This window comes from Phocoena phocoena, chromosome 7 (genome assembly GCF_963924675.1).
Source record: "Phocoena phocoena chromosome 7, mPhoPho1.1, whole genome shotgun sequence".
NCBI lineage: Eukaryota > Metazoa > Chordata > Mammalia > Artiodactyla > Phocoenidae > Phocoena > Phocoena phocoena.
In genome coordinates this window covers 100,897,697-100,924,799 of record NC_089225.1, presented here as the reverse complement: position 1 = coordinate 100,924,799, position 27,103 = coordinate 100,897,697, and the positions used below count along the sequence as shown (strand labels likewise).

Genomic DNA, 27,103 nt, shown 5'->3' with positions numbered 1-27,103 from the left:
CGATGTGGAAGGAGGGAGATGAGTAATATACCAGTAAAATGAAGATAACTTCCGAGAGTAAGTGCTCTAAAGTCTCAAGTACAACCGGATGGAGGGATGGAGAGGCGGCAGCTGCAGAGCGGGCAGGCAATGAAGGCCTCCTTGAGGAGGTGACCTCTGCGCTGTTGGAAGTCCTTAGGGGAGCTCTGCAGGTAGTGGGAGCAGAGAGAGCAAAGGCCAGAGAGAAGGAACCCTTGCTTGTAGCGAGAAAGGTAGGCAGGGGCCAGACGAGGCAGGTCCTAATAAACCAAGTTAAGGAGTTTGGATTTTATTTCCACTGAGTGGGGGAGCCTTGGGAGCGGTTTAAGCGTGAGAACTGACTTTATCCCTTCGATACTTTTAAAAGATCGCTTTGGCTGTTGGTGGAGAGCAGCCTGGGGTACGTGTGTGAGGAGGTGTGGAAGTGGAGACAGGGAGACCAGTTTGCAGTGCTCCAGGTGAGAGATCCTGGTTGCCTGCACTTGGATGGAAGCAATAGCTTCAGGCACCTCTTGTTCTTGCCTTCTGTTTAGGGTAGTGTTTTGAGAGTGCGGTGGCCTGAACTGTATGAGTTCCACTTCCCCAGCTGAGCTCACTTCCCAATCGGAGGAGGAACAGAAGTGACCTGCACTCTGGGCTTGAGTACCCTCCACAGGCAGGAGGAGGAGGGCCATGTGGGTTACGAAAGTTGATGGACAAGGAGAGAAGTGGAGTGCCGAGCCCCTGGATGGGAAGACCACAGATGCTTTCCAAGGAGAGGTTTGGCGGCACGGACTGGAGGCGCCATTGTTGTTTGTTGAGGGTTCCTTGTAAATATAGCATGATGAAAAAAGGAGGCTGTAAATAATGGAGCAGCTCTCCTGGCTTGCTCAGGTTTCCCAAGGAAGAAGGTGACATGTGTGCAGCCGGCCACATTTTTTGCCTAATGGAGGGTGGAGTAAGGCCCTGGAGTTTCTGAGTAGCAAAAATCTTCCGTTCCGAGAGCTTGTGTAGGGTCCATGCTCTGGACAACGCCTGCAGTGGAATTTTATGTTTTCTTGCTGGTGTCAAATGATGAGTTGATCAGAAATGTGCAGTTTCCCTGGCTTTTCTACTAGATCTAGCCCAATGGGAAATATTGATGTTATTGAGTGCCTGTGATAGGAGGATGCTCAACGCTTTACCTTCTTGATCTCAGTCAGTTCTTGCAACAAACAACCTAATGAGGGTATCATGCTCTTTGTATTTTATCTGCTCTGACCTGTCCCAGCAATGTGTCCTTGGACCATGACTTGACCTCTCTATGCCAGTTTGCTCATTTGTAAAGTGGAGATAATAACTGTTCCCAACTCATAAGGCAGTGGTTCTCAAAGTGTGGGCTGGGTACACTTAGGAGTCCCCAAGCCTTTTTTTTTTTTTTTTTTGGTATGCGGGCCTCTCACTGCTGTGACCTCTCCTGTTGTGGAGCACAGACTCTGGACACGCAGGCTCAGCAGCCATGGCTCGCGGGCCCAGCCACTCCGCGGCATGTGGGATCCTCCCGGACTGGGGCACGAACCCGTGTCCCCTGCATCGGCAGGCAGACTCTCAACCACTGCGCCACCGGGGAAGCCCCCCAAGACTTTTTAGAGGTCCACAAGGCCAAAACGATTTTCATAATAGCATAGAGATATTATTTGCCCTTTACACGTTCATTCCTACATGACTGTACATGAAGTTTTCTCAAGGCTCACGTGACCTGCGAGAGTGTAGCAGAGTGAATGCAAAAGTGGTAGCAGAGTCCATGTCTTCTGTGGAGCCAGACATTAAGGAAATTTGCCAAAAAGTAGAACAGTGCCACTCTTCTCACTAATATATTTTTTTTTGCTTTGGAAACTATTGTTACCGTTCATCAAAGAGTTGTTTCTGATCATGTGTAATAGGTTGATTATAATTTTTAAGTGAATCAACAAGTATCTGAAATGTTTCTCTATTTAAATTTACAATACCATACAGTAAATTCACCTTCCCAAGCTGAACTGTGAAGTTATTTCTTTATCTGATTTTATGTTAGAAACAGCAGGAATGCTTCCTTTTCCTAAATAGGGTAATTCCAAGTTCCCCATGTTCATCATAATCTCACTGTATTACAGAGAAATAGGAACAGTGAGAAGCCGAGAGGGTGAGGGTGGAGATAGCTAACTCTGAACCTGGAGATCCTGCTGGGAACCCCTCTCCAGCACCCAGTATATCAGTTTTATTGTCTGACGCTTAAGTAAATTGTGATTAGTGTGTATTGTTATTTTGGGGGTTTAGATTCCAGCTTGAGTGAGGAAGCCTATTATGTCAGCAGTAGCGAGCGCCGTCCTCCACTGAGACGTGGTCTGGGCTGCTGGCCAGCACTTACTATGGGGTTGAGGGGTTGGGAAGAGACCCTGTGCGGTGTTCAGTTCTCCCAAGAGGGTTCACCCACAACAGACCCTTCCCCACAGGCCTCCCAACAGCACCAGTGAGACTTGTATTTACCCCTCCCCAGGGTTGTTACTTCTGAGTTCCCATTACTGGTTTCTGTGACAAATACTGTCAGCAGCTTACAATTTTTGTGTGGTATTTTATTGACAACAGCTGGCAGGAAATGGTCAGCAGATTGTGTATTTGCCCCACTGTTTCCAATGTCTGTCCTTTTGGGTCCCATGAATTATTTTATTACGGATGAAGACATAATGGATAAAGTCACCCCTTCCCCTAACACAAATAAAGAAAGTTCCTGTATGAGTCTCCAAAGATTAGCATTCCTTGACATCTCTATGAATCATTCTTTCAATTTTATTTTCTTGTTACTGTACAGAGATTCTCCGAGTGAGCTGAGATTTCACTGGTGTTCCTTCTTTCCTGGGGCCTGTCCTTGCCTCTCTCTCTCTCTCTTTTTTTAATGTTTTCCACAGCAGCTACACCATTTTATTTAAATTATTTATTTATTTAATATTTATTTATTTATTTGTTTGCACCGGGTCTTAGTTGCGGCACGTGGGCTCCTTAGTTGCAGCTCACGGGCTCCTTAGTTGCAGCACGTGGGTTCCTTGGTTGTGGTATGCGAACTCTTAGTTGTGGCATGCATGTGGGGTCTAGTTTCCTGGCCAGGGATTGAACCTGGGCCCTCTGCATCGGGAGCGTGGAGTCTTATCCACTGCGCCACCAGGGAAAGTCCCCTTGCCTCTCTTATAGCCTCCCTTTCTCACGTATCTTGTTTTTCTCTGCTGGAATTCATTGTTTTCTAGCTCTTTACCCAGGAGAAGCTCCCTTTCCAGATCCTGTGATGTAAAAGAATGCATGCAGAGATCAGAGGCAAACACCCCTGAAATCCTCTCAGGGGTGTACTAAACTGTCTCTCCAGCACTCTGACTAGCAAGAGAAAATGTACTTCTTGCATGGCTGCTAACGTGGAATAAATTAAGAATTTTTACAGTGGAAAGGGGGTACTGCACACTGTTTCATTTAGAAATGAAATGCCACTGACCATTATGAGGAAGCTGGCCTTCAAAAAATCTCCCACAAAGTCCCAAGTCTGAACACTTCCCAACAGGTAGAGCGGGGTTCTGAAATAGCTCTCTCTAAATAGTTTCTGAAAACTGCCTGGGGAAAAATAATATAACCACTTGTTAGTCCCTCAGTGCGATGGGGCGTAGACCTATATTACATTCAGTCAGGAACATAGGCATGCAGGATTCCAGTTTTAATGTCCTTGTTGGATCTTCTGTAGCAGGGCTTCTGGGCCGGTAAGAAACGACGGGTGTGTGGCAAGGTTCAGTGGCCACTTAAATGCTACAGGAGCCTTCCTTCTACACTGGGTCTATTAAGAGGAGGAACTAAGGCCACGGTACAAACTGTGGTGCTTCTGCCCTTTGTATACTCACCCTTGTTGAGGGGGGACCTTCAGGGGTAAAAACGACTCTTCCAGCTCATTATAGACTAAAAAAAAAAAATTTTTTTTTTTGCATTAAAACATCAATGTATTTGGGTCCAAGAGGCAAACCTCCCATAAACTTTAAAGATAAACACCTAAGATATAGTTCGTTTATGGCTAGTTGCTTAAGACTGACCCTCCAGATCTCACAAGTCTACCTGCCTTTTCTGCAGTTCTAATTACTTGGGAAGAGAAATTTGAGACAGTGTTCTAAGGCAGGTGTCCGAAACATTTTTCTGTAAAGGGCCGGACTGTAAATATTTTAGGCTTTCTGGGCCTTACAGTCTCTGTCACTATTACTCAACCCCTCTGCTGTAGAGTGAAAGCAGCCATGGACAAGATGCAAATGGCTGTGACTGTGTTTTAATAAAACTTTATTTACCAAAACAGGTGGAGGGCCAGAATTGGCCTGGAGGCTGAGTTTGTTCTGTAGACCCATGTTTTCAGGCAACTTCCATTAATTCACTCGTGTACATTTGACAAATAAATTGGACACCTGCCCTATGACAAGCAGTGTTCCAGGCAGGACTGGCTATATCATTTGTGGTGCCCAGTACAAAATGAAAATGTAGGATCCCTCGTTCAGAATTTATTGGGAATTTCAAGACAATGGCAGCAGGGCATTAAGTCAAGGGTGCTCCCTTTGTGAACCCAGGGCTCTGGTGTCCACAAAAGCCAGCCCTGGATCTAGGCCCCAGAGGTCATGCTGAAGAAGCCAGAAGCTCTCCTGCTCTCCTGGAGCCCACGTTCTTGGCGGGAAGTTCTCTAAACTTTCTTAATATGTATTTTGTATCAAGCGTACAGAAGAGGATTATACTATAAAGTAGGGGTTAGTCATCATCTCATTCTTACTTCATGGAAGTTGTAGATGATTCCCAGGCAGGTGGCATGGGGACCCAAGCAGTGCCGATCCTGGTGGCTACGTCAGGCCCTGCCACCCCTTCCCTTCTTGTCCTAAGGTCGTGGGCCGTTCGTCCGGCTGGCTTGGACTGTACTTGGTCATTTCCTGAATCAGTTCTGACTGGATGGGGAGTTCTCAGCCGTATCCGCTCCCCGCGTTTGCTGTAGGTTAGATCCTTAGGTCGGTGCTTCCGCTGCTCTCATTGCCTCTGTCCACGTCCCAATGGAGCCCTGGGCACGGGATGCCATGGCTTCCCCAGGTCTTCCTGGGTCTGCCCTGATTGTCAGGTGTGGTATAATTTGTCAGCTTAGACAAATTTGTCTAAAACGATGACACAGATAAACCTGCAAATAAACAGAAAACTTGTAGAAGGGTATGCTAGAGACAGTGATTGTTTCTGGGAAGGGCTCTAAGCATCTGGTGTTGTAAAAAGAGTCACTTTTTATTGTGTGTTCTATTAGACATATCAGGTTTTTTTTGTATTTGAACATAGCACCTTTTAAATTATATGAAAAATGACTTAAAAAATGTTCCCATTTGTATTACTTCTCCAGCAAAACTCTGCTTTGTTTTTCCCTATGTTTTGTAACTTCTTAAGCCTGGATGTGTCTGGAATTGGGATGGAAACAGAAGTTTCCTTACAATACGTCCACACACACAGACACACACACAGACACACACATGCATGTACGCACACAGACACTTTCTCTCTTCTATTTTCTTTAACTTGGGCTCTTGGTCAGGCTTCCAGGACTCCTGTTTGTACCTTGCTTTTTTAAAAAAATAAATTTATTTATTTTATTTATTTTTGGCTGCACTGGGTCTTCATTGCTGTGCACGGGCTTTCTCTAGTTGCGGTGAGTGGGGGCTACTCTTCGTTACCGTGCGCGGGCTTCTCATTGCGGTGGCTTCTCGTTGCGGAGCACGGGCTCTAGGCGTGCGGGCTTCAGTAGTTGTAGCACGTGGGCTCAGTAGTTGCGGCTTGCAGGCTCCAGAGCGCAGGCTCAGTAGTTGTGGCGCACGGGCCCAGCCGCTCCGCGGCATGTGGGATCTTCCCGGACCAGGGCTCGAACCCGTGTCCCCTGCATTGGCAGGTGGGCTCTCAACCACTGTGCCACCAGGAAAGCCCTGTACCTTGCTTTTGAATGAGAGTCGAGACTAGCTGAGGGGGAAAAAAATGTGATCCATCTTTCTAACTTCAGCGACTCTGAAAACTTTTGGTAAAAAGGTAAAATAATATTGCTAGTCATTTCACAGGACGGAACCATGAAAGCACAGAGGTGCTTGTCAGATGAACTAGGATTGGCCTCACTGTGTTCAGTAGACAGCAGAACATTCTAGCAAGATTGAGAAGTCCTGTCCCTGAAAGAGTCAGGGAGGACCAATCAAGCCCGGTACCAGATTCAGATTGACTGAATAGTTCAGCCCCCAGTTTCAGTGTCTTCTGCCCACCACCAGCTTCTCTTGGCTTCCCTGAAAAAAAAAATCAGGGCAGCAACTTTTCGTTATGCAGGTGAGGCTACAAGAGGCCTGAAAAAGATGACTGTTTCTTTTAAGTGTCAGAACTTCCTCGGGAGGCAGAAGTGCTGTTGGAGGAGACGTCTCTGTTGTGTAAATGTTGAGATACACGTTGCCTGTGGAGGTGACATGCCTACAGCGTTTCAGGAAGCCTGCCTGTGCTCATTTCTAAAGGCAGATGTGGGATACAGGTGTGACGTGGTGGTGAGGCAGAGGGCCCTGGGCTCCTGGGTGCAGGCTCTGTGATCTGGGAGGCTCTGCTCTTTGCTCTCGTAACGAGGCCCGCTTCCTAAATTTCCCTGAAGATTGAATGAGCCAATCCAGTTCAACCCTTAGCTCGGGGGCTGGCACCTGGCATACATTCCATAAATGTTAGCCAGGACATTTTTAAGGGAGATAGGAAAAAGCTAATGAAAAACTTAAAAATAGTTCTTAAGTGTTTTTCTTTTTTTAATGAGAAATTTATTTGAACGGATGAAGCAAAGAAACAAAATATCACAGACTGCAGATACTGGGGAGGTGGGAGAAGATAAGGGTTATTGTAATATCACATTTAAAAAAATGTGATTCTGAACTCAGAGTGTGTATAGAACGTTTTCCTTTTATTTCGGAAACAACTGCTTGCCTCCAGTTTCTTTGTGAGAAGTCAGGTTCTCAATTCAAAGTGTCCTGTGTGTGAGTCCTACCTTTCTAAGTCTGTTTGACCTCACAATTTGGATACTTTAAGAATTCAGAAAATCTAGTCTACGTTGACAATCTTTGTAAAAAAAATACGGGGAAAAGAGGAGGCTTGACTATATAACAAGGCAGGTCTGTCTGTCAGATTGAACCTGAATTTTCAAAGAGTGTGATGGATGGGCAATCTCCCACCTCTTAAACTTTGTGCACAACCATTGGCATGGTTGTCAAGGTATAAAGGCCCTAGGGACAGGTTTTTAATGAGTGTGGAGTATAGGCTGCCATAGGAAGAAAAAGGAAGGTTCTTAATAAACGTTTAAGTGATCATTACAATGCGGGCGCTGAGTTTAGCATAGTAATCAGAGCAAGTTGTTCCTGGCCACAAAAAAATTCGCATTGAGAAAGATCAAATAAGCATCACTATGAAATATGAATGGGGTCCCAAGTTATTAAGGTTTCATTCGACTTCAAAGGCGAATTGAAAATTGCTTGGAATTTCTGCTCCCTATTTCTAGGACCTTTTCCTCCTCGAATGATTTGAAACAGAACCAAAGGCCAGTCTGCCTCTCAAAAGACTCCAGGAGAAAACCTAATTAGGGACATATTGACTATAAGACAAAATTAAACCACCAACAGCTATTGTTGATATATCCTAAGTTGATTACCTTGTCCAGATGAAATGATAAATGGAGAAATAGTACATGAATCACTTTTCAGGGTTTTTTTTTTCTTCTTCATTTGTTAATCCTTGTGTTCTTAACCAAGGAGGTTATTAGAAAAGAAAACCCCACAAGTATGAGATCTGTTTCTTGATTACAAGAAACTTGTGTTGTTGGGAAGAAATTTCTCACATGCATAGCAAACCTAGATGAGTATGGGAGTAGATAATTAAGCTGTGAAGTATGTCGTTCAGATTACATAATTGCTGCAGGAATTCCATGCAGGAGGACATGGGAGGGGCTCATGGGAGAGACAGTCGTGGGGCTGAGCCCCAGAAGAGCAGGTGACCCTGCCTCCAGCTTTTCAGAAAAGGGTGTGTGTGTCTGGTATGTATGTGAGTGGGAAGGGGTTAATAAGTAGACAACACGGAAAGGTGGTATTAAGAAAATGTAAGTCCTGAAGGAGTGCCTGCTGAAGGTCTACCATGACAAACTGGTTTCTTTCTTTTTTTTTTTTAAAGATGTACCTTTTTTCTTAATTAGTTTTATTTCATTTATTTATTTATTTATATTTTTGGCTGTGTTGGGTCTTCACTGCTGCACACGGGCTTTCTCTTGTTGCGGCGAGCGGGTGGGGAGGCTACTCTTCATTGCGGTGCGCGGGCTTCTCATTGCGGTGGCTTCTCTTGTTGCAGAGCACGGGCTCTAGGCACACGGGCTTCAGTAGTTGTGGCATGTGGGCTCAGTAGTGTGGCGCACAGACGGGGAATCAAACCCGTGTCCCCTGTATTGGAAGGTAGATTCTTAAGCACTGCGCCATCAGGGAAGTCCAAACTGGTTTCTTATTGATTCCCCCATCTCTAACTCTGCCCTCCAGTCAACCCCACTAAGAAATTCTTTATCCAGTATTATCAGGAATGACATTTCTCACTGACTTTACAGATAACGAAAAAGGACAAACTTTTTATTTTAGAGTTAAAAAAAAATTAATATCTTACTTAAGCATTTGGGGAAATGGGTCAAAAGTAGCTTGAGGCTTGTCCAGAGTCCGGAGGAGCCTCACTTCACTCAGCTGCATAGGTTTGGAGATGGGTTGCCTTCTTAGCAGCCAAGAAACAATGTTACTGCAGTTGCAGGTGTGTTTAGGGATGTGTGCGTGTGTTCTGTCTCTGAGTGGGCTAGTTTCCTTGTGTATCTCTAAGAAACAATTGCTGTTACCTTCCTCCATCACTCTAATGAATGTTTTGAAAAGGAAAGCTTATTTTAATAGCAGCCGAAGACAGACATCACTGGAAAGAGGAGCATGATGCTTGGAAGGATTGCTAGACTGGAAGATAAGGGGATCTGGGTCCTGTACCCAGCTATGCCAGTAACCATGACCTTTATTTACCACGTTACCTAACTTCCCGGGGCCAGTCCTCAGCTGTCACTTGAGGCGAGAGAGAATCTTAAAAATCCTTTCTGGCTCTCACAGTTTGTAATCAGCTACAAGAAAGTCATATGCCTCTCCAAACCCAATGTACCTTATGTGTCAGATCCAGAAGTGGGGCAAGCCTGATGCTGAACTGTTGAGCCATATGTCCTTGTGTTGCTGTTGATCAGGAGCTGGGCTCCTCGGAAGTGCAGCTTGCAGGTGGGGTTGTCACGTACCAGGAAGGCCATACCAACAGAGCTCATGTAACTTTACATCGAATCATTGCATTGCTCACACATCTATTTGTGTGTGTGTTTAGGCACAGGTTTAAGTGCACTTTTGGCTTCAATCAAGTCAGGTGTGAAAGAAGCACAGCATTACTATTTTGCTGTAGGTACACATTTACTGAATACCCACTGTGTGGTCTGTACCCGGAATTGGAGATTATTAAGAGCTATAAAGGAGACAGAAATGAGTATGCTTCTTATCCCACAGGGAGGGAAAACATAAACAGTACAACTTGCACGTTTCTTTCAAGAATGTCGAAAATAGAGATGTAGCTGGGATGGGATAGGGTACATGGGGACGTGTAAATTTTATGAGAGATTCTGAAAGGATGTTATAGACTTGGTTGGGTGAGGAGTATATTTTGGGCATGGGAGAGGGATTAGGAATGGGGTGTGAGATGCGCTCTAACAAGGCGTTTCAGGGCCTGCAAGCAGATTGGCGTGGCTGCATCTGGGAATCAGTTTGGGAAACATACACACGCAGAAACCTAGTTCTCGAGAAAAAGTGGAGTCATTGGTGGAGGCTGTTGAATGACAGAGGAGATTTTCTCCCTGTCATTTGTTGGGAGGACAGTTCAGGAAGGTCTGGCTTTTTTGTTTTCTGTTCAGAAAGATTTTAAAGTGAACTTTAAAGTTTTATGTTCATTTTCTTTTATAGTAGGTAAGTTGGACAACCACACCCATATCTCAGAAAAACTTGAATCTTTCATAATTTTTTCTTTTTTATTTCCTCTTTATTGAGATGAACCTCCTGATCATGAGCTTGGGTGTTGGGGCAATGCCAAATTGCTATAAAAAAAAGGTTTTTTTGAGATATAACTGACATATAACATTATATTAGTTTCAGGTGTAACTAATATAATGATTCAGTATATGTATATATTGTGAAATGATCGCTGCAATAAGTCCAGTTAACACCCATAGTCATTTTTTTAAGGAAATTCAGGCCAAATATATGTATTTATTGAGCAGCTATATGTCATTGCTTGTTAAAATTCAAACCATTAAACTTATTGAAGAATAAAATATTTTAAAACATAATGGACCAATGTGAAAACTTCAACTCTTGCTCCTGTGTAAAGCATTTGGTAAAAGACTTATCCTGTGTCAACTGTAAGACAAATAACTTTTGGTCTGAGAAAAAACCTTTTTAAAGTGACTTGCTTTGTAATAATGGGCTTGTCTGATTCACTGATGTTGATCCATATTTATTAGTAAAATCAATATCAAAAATGCCTTTTAAATCATGAGAGAATGTAATTTTTGGAGCAACTGCCTAGCAAACGTTATGCCAACAAAATTTGCGTTAGCGCCATCTTGGCTGCACGTAAGTCAGTTTTGGGATCAAAACATTGATGTTGTAAAGACCCCACTAAATCTTTCTAAAAAGAATCATGTCAAGACTTTTAAACAAAGTCAGCTTTTAAATCTCATTTTTCTGAGCTGCTTTTTATAACCAGTGAGGACAATTGTGTTTTATCAGTAAGAGCTCAAGAACAGAATATTTAAGATAACTAATTGTAATAATCATTATGTTTTTAGCAAATATTTACAACATGAATGCTTCCATAATATACTTCCAATTTAGAATTATATTCTGTACTACGGTCTTAGACATGGAAGCTAAAAATTTTGGACCTTGAAAAAGTGACCCCCCCCCCCCAAAAAAAAGGGCACAAATCCTTTTTTAATTAACTGTGAAATAATCACAACCAGAATAGAACTTTTCTTTCCAAAGCTTCTTTTTTCTTCCCAGTTTTATTGAGATATAATAGACCAAAGCATCTTGGAGTGGTATTTTTTTGGTAACATCCTTGAAAGATTTATAATTAAACATCAGTTTTACTGCCAACTGCCATATTTATTTATGGGTGCTGATGACTTTACAGTTTATATTGTAGTTATACATTGCTAAAATTAGGTTAGATTTCTGAATTTTAAATAAGCATTTAAAATGTTAGGCAAGGGAAAGAATTGAGAAAAATAGAGTGTGCTTTTCTTTCATTGCCTGTTTTTTCTCTGCTGGATGACGTAAAGAATGATTATTTCCCACAAAAGTGACCCCAAAATATCTGTCACATCCTCCCCTTAAAAAAGTCATACTATTTGTCAGGTCTAATGAAAAAAGAAACAAGTTTTCAGACTTGAAGATGTCAACCATCTTCAGCCTGCACATGGCTGATTGCCATGAACCCAAGATGGGCCAGGCCAGTGCTGGGTGTTGTCTGGTGTTCCCTGAGCTGTGTAGGGAGCCGGAGACTGCCAGGTAGAGAATGGGTGCACTCTAGCCGGTGCGCGTTTATTTACTGCCCAGCCTTAGTCTCATCACGCTATAAGAATAGGGAGAGCCCAGAAAGGGGTTATATAATGAGATTTGAGCAGAAGGCCAGACTCACTATCATGTAACTGCCTTGAAATTACTTTGTTGGCAATTAAAATATATTTAAACTATTTCTCCATGACTGAAGCTTAAATCTGTGACTATTTTTTTTAATATCCTTTATCTTTTTTTTTTTTTTACATCTTTATTGGAGTATAATTGCTTTACAATGGTGTGTTAGTTTCTGCTTTATAACAAAGTGAATCAGTTATACATATACATATGTTCCCATATCTCTTAAATAACGTCCTCTTCAAAGCAGCTGGTGATTCTTAAAAGTTTTCTGGGATAAGAATCCTTTCGGAAATCTGCTAAAATTTCTGCACTTTGTCCTTAGAGCAATGCTTATAAATCCAAAATATACTTTTAGGAAGTCTACCAACAATTCTACCTTTCTCTTCCAGATTATCCTTAGACCTTGGACATTTCTTGTAAAACTATAGAATGCTACCTGAATTCAGTACTTAGCCCTGCCATCTATAGCTTGATGACTCCGGGAAAGTCTTTTAAGTGTCAGAAACTTAATTTATTATTATTGTCTTTAATGTTGGTACCTTGCCTCGTTACGTGGCTTAAACAATATAATGCATATAAACATACCCAACATTGTGCCTGCCATGCAGTGGGCCATTTCTACTGATGAATACAATTGTCGTGTGGAACACTGCGTTCATTTTAGTTGGTCAGCAGATTTGCATCTTCCTGGAGGAAAGGCCCCCTGAGCAGTTAGATGATGACCAGAAGATTTTTGGGGGGCTTAGGACCGGAGTAGTGAGAGTTGGTGGGCCGGTGACAATGTCTCTAGTGTCATATAACTCATAGCTGTTGCATCTGTCTCCACTTGAGGTAAAGAAGTCAACCGCAGATAATCACAGAGGCCAGATGGGGGCACCTTTGCCCCCTGGAGATGGGTTCACAAATTCTTCCAAACTGTCTTCTTTATCAAGGACTCTAAGCAGACCACTGCTGTTAACACAGCTTTCTTCAGACAGGCTCCTGTAGAGTAGATCCTGGAGCCACTTTCTGGTTGTCATTCCAGCCATGTCGTCCTCTGACCACACCATGGCTGTGTTGATTGGAACATGTCTTCTGCAGAGGGCTAATCACGCTGCCTGTGGACTCTTATTTTAATTGCCAAGTTATGGGGATTGCATGTAGTCATTTGTGAACAGTCTGCGGTATTGTTGAGCCTAGTGTTATGCAACACAGACTCAAAAGACTCACGTAGTGTAAAGCAGTCCCACCTACACTGTGCACCTATGAACAGTGTAGTTTTTTTTTTTTTTTTTTTTTTTTGCAGTACACGGGCCTCTCACTGCTGTGGCCTCTCCCGTTGCGGAGCACAGGCTCCGGACGCGCAGGCTCAGCGGCCATGGCTCACGGGCCCAGCCGCTCCGCGGCATGCAGGCTCCCGGACCGGGGCACGAACCTGTGTCCCCTGCATCGGCAGGCGGACTCTCAACCACTGCGCCACCAGGGAAGCCCTGAAGACTGCCTTTGATTGTGGGAAGGACTGATGTGTGGATAACGGGAAGACCTCAGGCTTTATAGTCAGATCTGTGTTGGAATCCCTCTCTGCCATTTACTAGCCTTACAGCTCAGTCATTAATGTAGGTATTATGGTGCATCTATCCATGCCCTCAAATGAACACTCACTGTCTGTTCCTTGCTGCTGGCTGTCTTGATGGTGATGGCTTGTGACTACTTACATTTCCTGCTTCTTTTAGCAATGCTGCGTGTTCATGCCTGGAACCCTGGCTTTGTGCAAAAAGGGCCATCTGATCTGTTGATCTGCTTTTGACAAGTGACCAGTTGAAGTAGTTTTTTCAAATGCATGAGGATGGAAAAAACAATCATCTACTATCTGTCATGGAGATTTATCATTGAATATATTACTTACATTCCTAATTTAACCAATTAACCTAGCTGATGACAAAGTTCATTCTAGTAGTATTGTGTTCTATGGAATGCAGAATAATGTATAAATAAGAATGGTTTATGCGCTTGGACTATTTGCTGTGGAATGTAAAAAATTTTAGATTTTAGTCAACTAGGACCCATTGCCTTAGTTTTTCTTACAAGGTTCACATGTTAGGTTGGTTTCACAAATCTATGCAATATTCATTTTAGGCTTGTTTCTACCACAATCCTTAGGAATTTGAAGTTAGTTCATAAACTTAGGAGGGAAAGTGATTGTTATCTGAGAGTTGAGTCAGACCCTGAAGAATCATTACTTGGGTCTGTCTAGAATTTAACCCAGTCTCTGCTTTCGTTGAATTACATCCAAAATCAACCCTGGATGATTTCTTCCAGAATGAGTTCCTTCAGACTCTTCCTCTCAAAGAAAATGTGTCCTACACTGGAGGCCACAACTGAAATTTACCAACCAAGGAGAACCAATGAATGTCCTAGTTTTATAGCAAAAGATTCTCAAAGGTTTTCCAATGTGGTTTATATAACGTTGATATTTACTTTCAGAATCAATGGTATTGTTTTCCTAACTTTATCTGTCCTATTGGTAGAATGACTTAAAAGTCCAAAAGTCCAAATCAAAAACGAAATCACATTCATTTAAAATAAAGATTGGGTCTTTGTTATTATTGTCAGCCTGAAATCTCCTATACAGTCTTAGTATTTTTTTGTTTAATGTCCAAGCCTCGTTTTGATTGAAGTACAACTATATTTGAAACATGAGACTACATATTCGCAAATGGTGGCTGTTTACATGATCAGTGAGAATTTTATTTGTGCTATTTGGTAGGGTCATTGGAAAACCTGTCTTGGCGACATGCCCCTGATTATCGTGGCCTAGAGGGCGGCCAGGGATGGTTTAAATGTTAGCTTCCAAGCGTATTCAGTTTCAGAATTAGGTGATGTCTGAGAAGCAGAAAGGCCAGCCCTTTGTCGTTTCTGCCTCTTTGTTAAGCTCAATACTGATGGGCATGGTCTCTGCTCCTAGGCTGTGAATTAAACAGAGCAGAACAGAAAATGAAAGGCAGAGAACAGCTGCTTACCATTGTTAATGGACGAAACAAAGAACAGAGGGTGGGATACTCAATAATGCCAGCTGTGTCCACCGCGGTCTCTTCCCTGTGATTTTTCTCTGACTTGGTCAGCGCAGTCTTCCTGGCAATGAGAGCCACAGGGGGTTAGAGGCTGGGAGGCAGAGAGGGCACAAAGCCCAGGCCACTTCCATAGTCTAAACATGTGACAAAACAAAGAAGTGGCCAAACAAGGCTATAAGTATTGTGGCAGCTTTTCAAACCTTATGCCTAACAAGATAATATATGCAGTGTTCATAAAATTCTGTGCACTTCCATTTTGCCTTTTGCAAAATATTTTAAGGATTTATAAGACTTTATTGATTCATTGTGTATGCCAGGATCTTGAACTGGTAATGGGATACAAACTTATAGCCACATAAAGAATGCCTCTTTCAGACCCATTGGGGTTCTTCTGTGACGGTCTGAGTAACGCATGATTCTAAATTTCATTCAGTGGGGTTACCTCCGATTCCGAGGCTGATTTGTCTGTCTTTGCTGTCCCACACATTAGCACTCATAGTGTCCATATTTTGGGAAATGGCTTACAAGAGGCATGCAGGGGCTGTGTCAGAGTGGGCTTAGCCAGGCTGTGTCCTCCAAACAGGGCTATAGTTGGTAAAAGTTATTCAGAGTTGGGGATCTGCTGCCAACCTTCCTGGCTTCCAAGCCCAATTCTATCAACTATAGCTGTGTGGCCTTGGACAAGTTACTTAACGTCTCTGTCCCTCAGTTGTCCCAACTTAAGAAATGGAAACTGACTGGTAGCATATGATATTCCAAATAATGTATAATGGTAATAAATTACTGTTATTTGTTGTACTATTTATTCTTCTCCCCAAGATTTTAATCTATTTGTTCTCTTGCTCTTGGGCTCAGGTAGGCGATGAAGGCCCATGAATGTACCGCATGGAGATGCTGTACTCCATCTCTAGGTATCAATTCTAAACGACAGGCTTTGAAAGTCATAGAAAAATCGCTCACACAGATTTTGCTCTCTGCTTTTTTTTTTTTTTTTTTTGCATTACGCAGGCCTCTCACTGTTGTGGCCTCTCCCGTTGCGGAGCACAGGCTCTGGACGCGCAGGCTCAGCGGCCATGGCTCACGGGCCCAGCCGCTCCGCGGCATGTGGGATCTTCCCAGACTGGGGCACGAACCTGTGTCCCCTGCATCGGCAGGTGGACTCTGAACCACTGCACCACCAGGGAAGCCCCTGCTCTCTGCTTTTGATCCATATAGCTCTTTTCTAATTTCTAAACCAAAAAAACTCCAAAACAACATTGATTTTTGAATGAACTATAAGAAGCCTAGTGGACTCAGTCAATAGCCCTGACTTGAGAAGGGCCATGGTCAAAGCTGTAAAGGCCTCTTGATTTTAGAAGGTGTTCTATTACATTGTTCTCAGTATTACTGATAGAAGCATTATTGGGAAAACTGTTATGAAGCCCTTGATGCTGATGGAATCAGTTATTCACTCATTCTAGCGTTCTGCAGCTGGTGGACATTGCTGCTGTTCTGTGACTTGAAGGACACCTAGAAAAATCATAAGGAGAAGAGAAGGGGATGGATGATGACAAAGGCTTGGATCCCCATTCTGAATTTGGTGGCTTGGAAATTAAAACTTAAGTTTTTCCAGAAAAACAAAAATAAAATGGCTACCTCTAATAACGTCTCTAAGAAAACTCTTAAATTTCAATTCATACTTACCTACAGTTTCAGGTGTCCTTAGTTAGAGGCTTGTTTTCTGCTTTTGTACAGTGGGACTTCTCATAATCTAGGTGCATCCCAGATGCACAGCCTAGTCTACTTTTGTGTTGTCAAGACTTTTCTTTTGGCCATTATTTGTTTTCTGATTGTTTATTGTCTCTGTCTCATTTTCCAGGAGGGGATAATGTTGAATGTGTTGGAAAAACAGATATTTGGTAGCCAGTTGGAAAAGTTAAATGCTCATTTCTTCGTTTTGAGTTCAAGTAAATGTTCAGTCCCCATGGTAGTTACTTTATGATTGTTAGTCTTACCAATGAAAGGGCTAAGGGAGACTTTTTTTTTGACTTTGCTATGATGGATCATTGCATCCTTTTTTTTACAATGACATTTACAGGAAGGAAAATTCATAGTGTTTTCATGTTGCTTTTAGTATGTTGTTCTAGAATTATCCATCAGAGATTGACACCAAATATACTTGCATGCTGATAGTATATCAACAATTTCCAGAAAAAATTAATTTATCTCCTCTCCCACAGGCAAAATCTGTCATTAAAATATGAGGCAGCAATGGATTTAGACATAATTCAAAACCCATCAATATTCTAAACATTAATCTTCTGAATTCTCACAGTTCTATTGTAAGTTAATTAAGTAATTACATTTTACACATTATATTTTCTTTTTTGTATTATGGAACTACTATTAAGTAAATTGTTGCTTTAGCATTTTCACACAAGAGTTGATCTGCCATAGAACTTCAGCCATTCATTCAGAAGGTATTTCTTGAGGACCTACTATGTGCTGGTCACTGTTCTGGAAGAGTGGGAAACAACAATGAACAAAAGGCAAAATCATTGGCTCTGGAACTTACATTGTAGGGTGTGGAGTAACAGCAACATAATAAGTAAAATAGTAGGTCAAAAATACTGTGGGGCTTCCCTGGTGGCGCAGTGGTTGGGAGTCCGCCTGCCGATGCAGGGGGCGCGTGTTCGTGCCCTGGGCTGGGAAGATCCCACATGCCGCGGAGCGGCTGGGCCCGTGAGCCATGGCCGCTGAGCCTGCGTGTCTGGAGCCTGTGCTCCGCAACGGGAGAGGCCACAACAGTGAGAGGCCCGCGTACCGCAAAAAAAAAAAAAAAAAAAAAAAAAAAAAATACTGTGAAAAGTAATGGAGCGGCGTTCAGTAGTAGGAGTGTTGAGGTAGCGTCGTGAGAGTGGCGCATTTTATACGGAGTGTTCAGGGTAGGCCTTACTGAGAAGCAGATTTTTTAATAGACTTAATGGAGGTGAGGGAGTGAGGCAAGCAGATATTTGGGGGAAGGGAGCATTGAGCAGAGGGCAGGAGTAGATGATGACCTCAGAGGTAGAGAGGGGCATGTGGAGTAAGGCCTCGTGTAGGTCATGGTAAGGACTTGGCGCTTGCTTGGAGAGAAGGGTTTGAGGAGGGGAATGACCTGCTCTGACCTACAGTCGATCTGGCTTGCGGAATTAAGAACAGATGGTAAGGGAGCAATGGTGGGAGTAATTGTTATGCTCTTCCTAATGAGCTCTCCTAAAACTTCACCAGCCTGTCAACATTTATTGAAAAGAAAATGTTGAATATTTCCAAGGAAATTTAGCTGCATTGTTTTCTAGTTCATGATTCTAGTGCATTCTAGTTGATTTGCCATCAAAGAATCAAAATGTAGGGGCCTATTTAGGTCTGCATAAATGAAAAGATGTCATTTAAAATGAGAACTTATACATCATACAACTTTCAAATGAAAAGTGATTGGAAAGAGTCCTTCCTTCTGTATTGCTTCCAGCGGCCTTTGGAATGACCAAAAAAAAAAAAAAAAAAATCCCCCTTCCATGTAGCATTAAATCCCCATTAATTAGCCTAGAATTTAAAACTCATCCAAAGGGATGGGGCTACACAGGGAGGAGAAGAAGCACTACTCCTCAGCCTGGCTTCCCAGGGCCCTCAGGGATGATGTTGGTTAGCAGCTGCTGGTGATGACAGGGTGACAAGATGGGCTTCTCCAAATCCTTGAAGCCCTTTCTACCTATGTCACCTTCTTGTGTTCTCAGGCCTTATCTTGCCATTGGGAAGAATTTATGTTACCGATTTTTTCATTTCTGATTAAGGAAATTCTTACAAGTATTAGTCTCTTTCTTGACGTAAGGCAAACATCAGCAAAGCCATATTTTCTTGGCTGGAGTGTATTGGGGCCTGGGCTGGGGTGTGTGGCAGAGTCCTTGCTCCGGTGTCCCTGAGTAATACCACTGCCTCAAGCTATCCAGCATTCCGGAAAGCCCAGTTCTTCCCTTCCTGTGTTGGATTAGCTACTATATTCTATATTTCCCTAGGAATTGTAACTTAAATTTTTTAAAAATTGTGACTAATACATAATTATTATAGAAAACTTGGAGAAAACACCAAAAACGTGAAGAAGAAAATAAAAACCACCTGAAATGATGCCTTGAGAGAACCACTGCAATGTTGTTTATACTATTACTTTTTTCTTCAAATACTATAAAAAGTAAACATGAACAATATCTCAGCATATATATATTATATATCTATATATAAGTATTTACATATATTCTGAATAGTGAAAGTATAAAGTTTACTTCCAAAAATAAGAAAAGAAAAAAGGGGAATCTAAAATGATATAAAATGATATGCAGCTAAAATGATATAAAATACAGCTAAAGGACATAAAATTATATAAAAACAATCAGCTAAATGATATGAAAATATATACAGCTAAAATGATATAAAAATAATTCTTCCCTTATATCAAAAACTGAAATATGACCATGAATTTCACAAGATGTGCATTTTGCATTTACTGGCATGATTACGAGGAGGGATTATTTGGGTTTGGCACTTTGAAAAGTGAAAGCATCCACTCAGTTGGAACCTGTCTGGTTTCTTTTTAACTTGGCAAGCATACCTGCTAGAGAGCTATGCAGTTTTTCTAGTGTCTGTACTCAAGTTTGTCTTTATTTTTGTTTTTCTAGAAGTTAAAAGTTTGACAGTCCTTCTCTGTCTCTCATTTGTTAAAACCTGTACTTAGTACCACCAACTCTCCTGTAACATTTGATTCTGTACTTGATCAGTGTTAGAAATGGAGGTTTCTGGTATACTCAAACTAGTGAAGGCACAGAAAGTATTCAAATTTAACCTCAGATTCACCATCATTTGCAAAAGTTCTGAAAAAGAAAGTAACTCAATTATGTATACTACTTGGGTGAAACAAGTAAAGCAAAAGGGGAAAAGAAAACCCTCTCTGAGACTTCAAAGCAAAATAGGTCGAGGAACAACCTGTGAGAAACCAAAATACTTTTTTTTAGAAGTATAAGAAGTTAGATGTGGCTCTGAATGACGAGGTATTAAGCATATATTTGTTAAAGTAATTTGGAATGGTATTAAATACACATCTGAAGTATCCGATGGATCACTTACCAAGCGGAATAAACTCTGAGACTAAATAATTTTGTCTTGACACCAGAAGTGTAGCACCATATATTGTAAATATAAAGGCACAGTCTTCAGAAGTATTTTGGAAAATTGTACATCAACATATGTTAAAGCTGTAGTGGTCACTATTTCCTACTTCCTACGCCCACTGACGGATTTAAAGGCTTCTGTTCAACGTTGGCTTTTTCTTTGCCGGCCATTCAGAGGCAGATTCTTCCTTCACTTGTTTCTCCAGGAATGTTTTCTCACAGGTTCGTTTTACTTGACTTGTACACATACGAGCTTAACGCCTGTATAATTTTAGCTGTTAGTTTAAGGTGGTTTTCAACTAACTAGGAACAAAGTGCCCATTCCCTACAACACTGCTGCAAAATTAAGACTTTACCTAAGATTCAGTGTTCAAGATGGACGTACGTACAAATGCAATTTGTAAATTTTACCATTAATATCCTTACTTTAGAAACTCCCCTTCCTTTCATTTGATCCAGAAGAGTCTTGTCTTTTCCAGCCTCCCCTAGTTTGGAATCAGGGACCTGGAAAACTGGAAGAAAGGTGATTATGGCATTGGCAAAGCACACATGCTCACTTGAAAGTGCATTGTGGAGATAATTCGTGGTTCCACCTCCGTGTTGGCAGTGTAGATTTGCAGCCACTAATTTGGGTTTGGGATGTGTGCTCAGCCGCTGGCTGCTGTGTCATGCTAGAGTCATGGGTGGGACCTAAATTTAGGGGCATGAACCTAGGCGTCAATTGGGAGGTTCTCCACGTCTAGCTTTAGCTGACTCTCATCACACATTGTTTTTTTGTTAAAGGGCCATTATTCAGCCTATGGAAAAGGGGAGACGCAGGGTAGGTTGGGTCAAAATCAACATTCTACTTAAGTTTGAATAGACATCCTTACACTCCACATTTGTGCTATCCATTCCACCTTTCAAAGGTCAGGAAAATTGTACTCATTATTAAGTATTTTTTGGATACCTAATTTTCAAACCAGATAATCAGTGACCTGCCATCCTGGGACTTCTTAAGAACAATTTTCTTTGAGTCTGACCTGTCACTTGTACCCTCATGCTAGGTGCCATGCTATTAGGGTAAAACCAATTAATTACTGCATGAAATGAAAGCACTTACGTATGGAATGCTGAGCAGTAACATTTAGTGACACTAAACTTGCACCATGAAATTGGGGCATTATAAACCTTATTAACAGTCTCTAATTTTTGCATGCCATTTTGGTGCCTCTTGATCACTTTGGATATAAATTTTAAAAATTAACTGGTTGCATTCAACTTTGAATAAAGCTTTAGCTTTCTAAAAGAGGAAGACTGATAAGTGAATTGTTTGAGGATAGATCTTGGAGTTGGGGTGGTTTGTCTTCAGTGAGTACCAATGATTTACACGAAGAAAAAACTTGACTGCTGATGTGTGTTTATTTGCATTTGATAACATCATTGCAGTTTAAAGTTACCCTAAACAGGGTTCAAGTAGTCATAGAAAAAGGTTGGTCTGAACTATCAACCAATACAGAAATTTTGATTGATGGAAATGTTCAGACTTTAACACAATTAAGTAGATTGCCATAACTGGAAAACCATCTTACTTTGGTTCTAGCATATACTGGTTTATATAGCCAAGGATGTAGATGCTTATTTATTGCAGTTTCATCTATAAAAAATGCTTAATTGTTCCAAAATATTTCTGGATTATCTATATTGCAGAAAGATATTTCTTTTGAGAACCGTGGATGGTGGAGAGGACTAAACACTTTTAAAAAATGCTCCTTTTTGAAACCATTGATGAAACTTTTAATTTACTTGACACTGAGGTTCAATAGAGGAAAACAGTTTGTCTTTGCTGCATTTGGGATTTGTGTGGTTTTTTGGTTAAAATTGTGTAAGAGCTACTATTCTTTAACATAGTTCACATTATTGCTTAAGAATGTAATTTATGATTTTGGAAATTATTTTTTAAAAATGAGATTCATGGGCTTCCCTGGTGGTGCAGTGGTTGAGAGTCCGCCTGCCGATGCAGGGGACACGGGTTCGTGCCCCGGTCCGGGAAGATCCCACATGCCGCGTGGAGAGGCTGGGCCCGTGAGCCATGGCCGCTGAGCCTGCGCGTCCGGAGCCTGTGCTCCGCAACGGGGAGAGGCCACAACAGTGAGAGGCCTGCGTATCGCGAAAAAAAAAAAAAAAAAAAAAGGGATTCATTACTGGGAATCAATCAAAAAGGCAAAAGACCGTTAGTAATTTTTACATTGTGTTTTATAAGAAAATACTTTTATTTGTCCTTATTTTGAAAACCTTTGAAATGGCTATAACAATCTAGCAAAAATCACTATGAATTTTTTTTACATGTTAAAATAACATTAATTGGGACCCTGCATAGAAGCATTGCTGATTACGTGGTTTATTATTGGAAAGTGGTTCATTATTGTGAAGCACTGAGACACTCCCAATCGACATAGTATTATTTCTTTTTTCCTCAGACATTTTGAAATGTTCTTCTTTAGTGAATCCAAAATTTAAAAAAACGCAACGCAGGATATAACTAATGCTGTCTTTCTCTCCAGGTTGTACAGATTGGCTCCAGGGAGGTGATGGGAAGGGGTAAAACGTTTGACTCTTACTGCACGAGAAGCACTGTAGGTGGTGGATGTGGGCTGGATACTACATCTGATTTTACTCACTTCCTTTGTGGTCTCGGGGAATCATTTCCCGTCTCTGTGCCTCAGTTTCTTTATTTAAAAGCATGGGATTAGAGCCAGTGATTTTAAAAGGTTCTTCTCACCTAACTCTATTCTAAGCCTCTGCTGGAGAACAGTCTCTACATTCCAGAGGATCTTGAAGCGTGACCTGGTTGAGTCTCCAAGCCTGTTGCCACCGCCATGACTGCCCCCTCCTCTTTGGTGGTTTATCTCCTACTCTTCCTGGGTTCCCTGGCTCAGAAAATTTGCTACCACTCTTGGGAATTATCCTTGACCCTTCTCTCCCTCTCACACCCACAGCTAACCAAGTCCCACTGGTTCTACTACTTAAATAGCTTCGACTCCTTTAACTTCTCTCCATTCTCACTGCTACAGTGATGGAGGCCACTGTTGTCATCTATTGCATGTCTTACTCCATTCTTGGGCTTCTTTATTCCCCTTTCCCTTAGACTAAAGTCCAAGCTCCTTACCCTGGCTTACAAGACCCTCCTTCTGTTTGCCTCTGCCATCTCTCCTGTGCCATTTCTCCCCACTCTTCCTCTCCAGTCAACCAGCCACATGTGCTGTCCTCAGTTTGCAGAAGATGCCATCGCCTTTCCTTCCTGTGGCTTTCCTGTCCACTGTTCCCTCTGCCTGGTCATTCTTACTTAGCTCTACCCTTTCCTTTCCCTGTTTCCATTTGCCTGATCCTCTTCATCTTTCAGATCCTATCTTGAAGATCACTTCCCCAAGGGTTCCCTGACCGTTAGACAAGGTTATTTTATTTTCCCATAGCTCTTTGTGCTACTTGTGCTTTAACACATCGGGCTCGGATAGAATTCATACTGTTTAGTTGTCCATCTCCCTCTGTTAGAAGGTGTGCCCCATGAGGGTAGGAACTTTTCTGTTCTGCTCTTGGTGGTATCCTCATCTCTTGACACAGTACCTGGCACATAGTAGATATTCAGTAAATACTTGCTGAATGAATACGTGAAAGAAGGAAAGAAAGGAAGAAAGGTAAAATTCTGTGAATTTGCAATAAGAAAGCAAGCCTCGCAGGCAGCAGCTGTACCTTCTTCCTCTCTTTTCTTGCCATCATCCTCCCTACCTCCTACCCCATTTCTGTTAGGTACAGGGACTTCCCTACCAATACAGGCTGTGTTTTAGTTATCACCTCAAAGGAAGTAATGGCCTTCCCTCTCAATAATGTTACAGAACGTGAATAGAGCTATCCATGCAAATTTTTCCCAAGTTCAAGTTCCTCATTGGTCCCATTTATATGAGAAGCGATACAGGCCCATGTTGGATCCAGCTAAACTGCATAGATGGCTTTAGATGGTCTTTCTCTGCTAGCAAAAAAGTTTCCAGTCCAATAAGCTTCGCTTAATACTTCCTCTACCCATCTTGATGTCACTGCTGCGATATGTTTAATAGTAGTGACTCAGAGTGATTCAGTGCTAATGTCATTATTATCTTCAGTTGAATATTTATTTCTCTTATTTTGATTTCTATAAGTACAGACCTTTTGGCCCTTCCTGCTCATTTTAAAAATTGTTACAGAAGCTCTTGGTATTGGATAAGGCAGGGAGAGCTTCAAGGACTACCTTCTAGTTATAAAGATGGTCAGTACCATATTGACTTTAGAAGTGGGTGAATCCAGCCTCGTTGGTGCCTGTCTGTATCTGTGTTGTCTCCCCATGAGGTGATGTTGCAGAGCAATTTAAAAAGTGGGCTCCAGAATCAAAGCCCACCTCTGGAACCTTCTTCTTGCTCATTAACTCAGAGCAAGGTACTTAACTTTCCTGGGACCCAGTTTCCTTACCAATCAAATGAGGGTAATAATAGTATCTACATCTTACAGTTTTAATGAGGGTTAAATGAGGTACTTTATGTAATGTGCTTAGCATGCTGTTGGCACGTGTTCAACACATGCCAGTCATTGTAAATAGGTCTCTGGGATTAGCGTAAGACTTGCCTATTGTAATTATTTGCATAAATGGGAAAAAAAGTAGTAGTTAATTAGCTTTGCCGGAAAAAACTGGTTTAAGGTGCCAAGTGCAAAGAGCCTTGGGCTGGGAGCCGGGAGATCGTCTTAACTCTGCCACTTGCTAAGTACCCAACCGAGGGTCAAGTCACCAGCTCTCTGTCTTAAGATGAGGTTTACACCAAATCGGCTCTGCTGTCCTTTCTAATGTTATTAGCCTTTTGTGAGTCCAGGAATGAGTGGTTATTTCATTTCAAATACCTCACTAGGGTAGATACTGAATAAATATTTGCTAAGTTGAATGGAATCTGCTGACTTTATCTCTGGAATGTAGATGATTCTTTTAAAAAGCTTTTTCTGCATCTATTGAGATGATCTTTTTTTTTCCTTCTTAATAAATTTATTTATTTATTTTTGGCTGCGTTGGGTGTTCGTTGCTGCATGCAGGCTTTCTCTAGTTGCGGCAAGCGGGGGCTACTCCTCGTTGCGTTGCGCGGACTTCTCATTGCGGTCGCTTCTCTTGTTGCGGAGCACGGGCTCTAGGCGTGCGGGCTTCAGTAGTTGTGGCTCGCGGGCTCTAGAGCGCAGGCTCAGTAGTTGTGGTGCACGGGCTTAGTTACTCCGCAGCATGTGGGGTCTTCCCAGGCCAGGGCTCGAACCCGTGTCCCCGGCATTAACAGGTGGATTCTTAACCACTGCGCCACCAGGGAAGTCCTGATGATTTAGTTTTATGATATTGAATTGTAGTGACAGAAAACAATGGTGGTGATTTTGAGATTAAAAAAAAAAAAAAGACAAAATGAAAAGCCAGAGACAAGCTGTATATCAGGGCTGTTGTAACAATGTACCACACACTGAGCGGCTTAAACAATAGAAATGTATAGTTTCACAGTTGTGGAGGCTGGAAGTCTAAAATCAAGGTTTCAGCAGGGCTGATTCCTTCTGAGGACTCTGAGAGACAGTCTGTTCCATGCTTCTCTTCTAGCTTCTGGTGCTTTGCTGCCAATCTTTGGTGTTCCTTGACTTCTGTTGCATCACTTCGATCTGCTTTTATCTTCACATGGTGTTCTTTCTGTGTGCATGTCTTGTCCAAATTTCCGTTTTTCATAATGACATGCGTCATATTGAATTAGGGGCCCACCCTACTGTAGTATGAGCTCATCTTAACTTATTACATCTGCAGTGACCAAGGTCACATTCTGAGGTGCTGGAGTTAGGACGCATGTCAACATATGAATCTTTGGGTGATGCAATTGAACCCCTAACAGGCTGCTTGTTCTGTCCTTTTCGTATAGCTATCCATCTCTCCATCCTTCTTTCTTACCTTCCTTCCTTTCTTCCAATAAACATTGCTGTGCAATACAAGCAGATTGATAACAGACAATTTTAGAAACATCGTTGAAGCTTTACATAAATGGCCTCGAGTTAATTCTCAGCAGTTGACTTTTTAATTTGTGGCTTACTCATGACTTTTGTTTCCATTTCATTTCCTTTTTTTTTTTTTTTCTCTTGCTGCCCCTCTTACTTGACTCTTCCTAACTCTTTCTTCTTCACCCAATTCACCTACTTTTCCTTCTACACTGAGCATTTCACTTGTTATAAATAGATAGTTCTGCCACCAGATGGTGTGCAAGGACTGGGAAAGGATTTGAAGCACATTGGCCGATGTGGCAGCTTTTCAACATTTTATCTCAGGAAGAAAGTTGACATAATAAGCCAAACATGAGATCCTGAGATTGTGTAGATTGTACTTCTCTATAGACATTTTCTCTTCCTGTACTGTGCAAGCAGAACCCTGAGCTGGAAATCTTGAGGAAAAACAAAAAGTTAAAAATTTTGATGAATAAGAGTTAACAGGAGACACTGATCTGAGAATAGTTTCAACAGTAATATTAGGCTGAGAGGTGGAAGCAAGCTTCTGGGGTCTGAGGGCCACTTCCTCGAACAGGTAGATTCAGAAACCACAAGAAAAAGGGGAAATCTGTTGAACGCAATAAAGCTGTAGAAAGGCATTCGTGAAGTAAGGCGCTTCAGCTGTCATTTAATTCAGCAGTTTCAAATGAGGCCTGTAGCCCGAATGTAGCTCACGGACCACAGCCACTCACAATGCGCCTTGTTTGGCTTGCACAGGGTTTTGTTATCATTATTCCTATTAATTGCCAATAGTAAAACAATCCCAGTATTTCACATAATCATCCAGGTTTCAGGCTTCTTCTGGGGAAAAAAAAAAAAAATCTGAAGCCCTGGCAATACTGGCTGAATGTTTTTCTTGGCAGTACCTTCTTATGGCTGAGTGGAGGCTGTCCCTTCAGTTGGAACTTGTGATTTACAGTTTGACTTTGTGTCTTCCACCCACTTTGCATACGGAACCCTCACCCTCATCGAAAATGTTGCCTGCCGCCGCCAGCCTGTGAAAGGTATTTGGATACGTGACCCTGCTCTC

General features: G+C 42.0%; 1 protein-coding gene across 1 annotated transcript in view; it reads left to right on the top strand.

The window, feature by feature from the left end:
• The first annotated feature begins 38 nt into the window (after positions 1–38).
• The window catches only part of AP1S3 (adaptor related protein complex 1 subunit sigma 3), a 52,666-nt gene continuing 25,601 nt past the window's right edge, over positions 39–27,103 (top strand). Inside the window, exon 1 of the mRNA XM_065880182.1 lies at positions 39–251. Within this exon, the coding sequence (XP_065736254.1) occupies positions 39–251 (213 nt within the window). The remainder of the gene's footprint in view (positions 252–27,103) is intronic.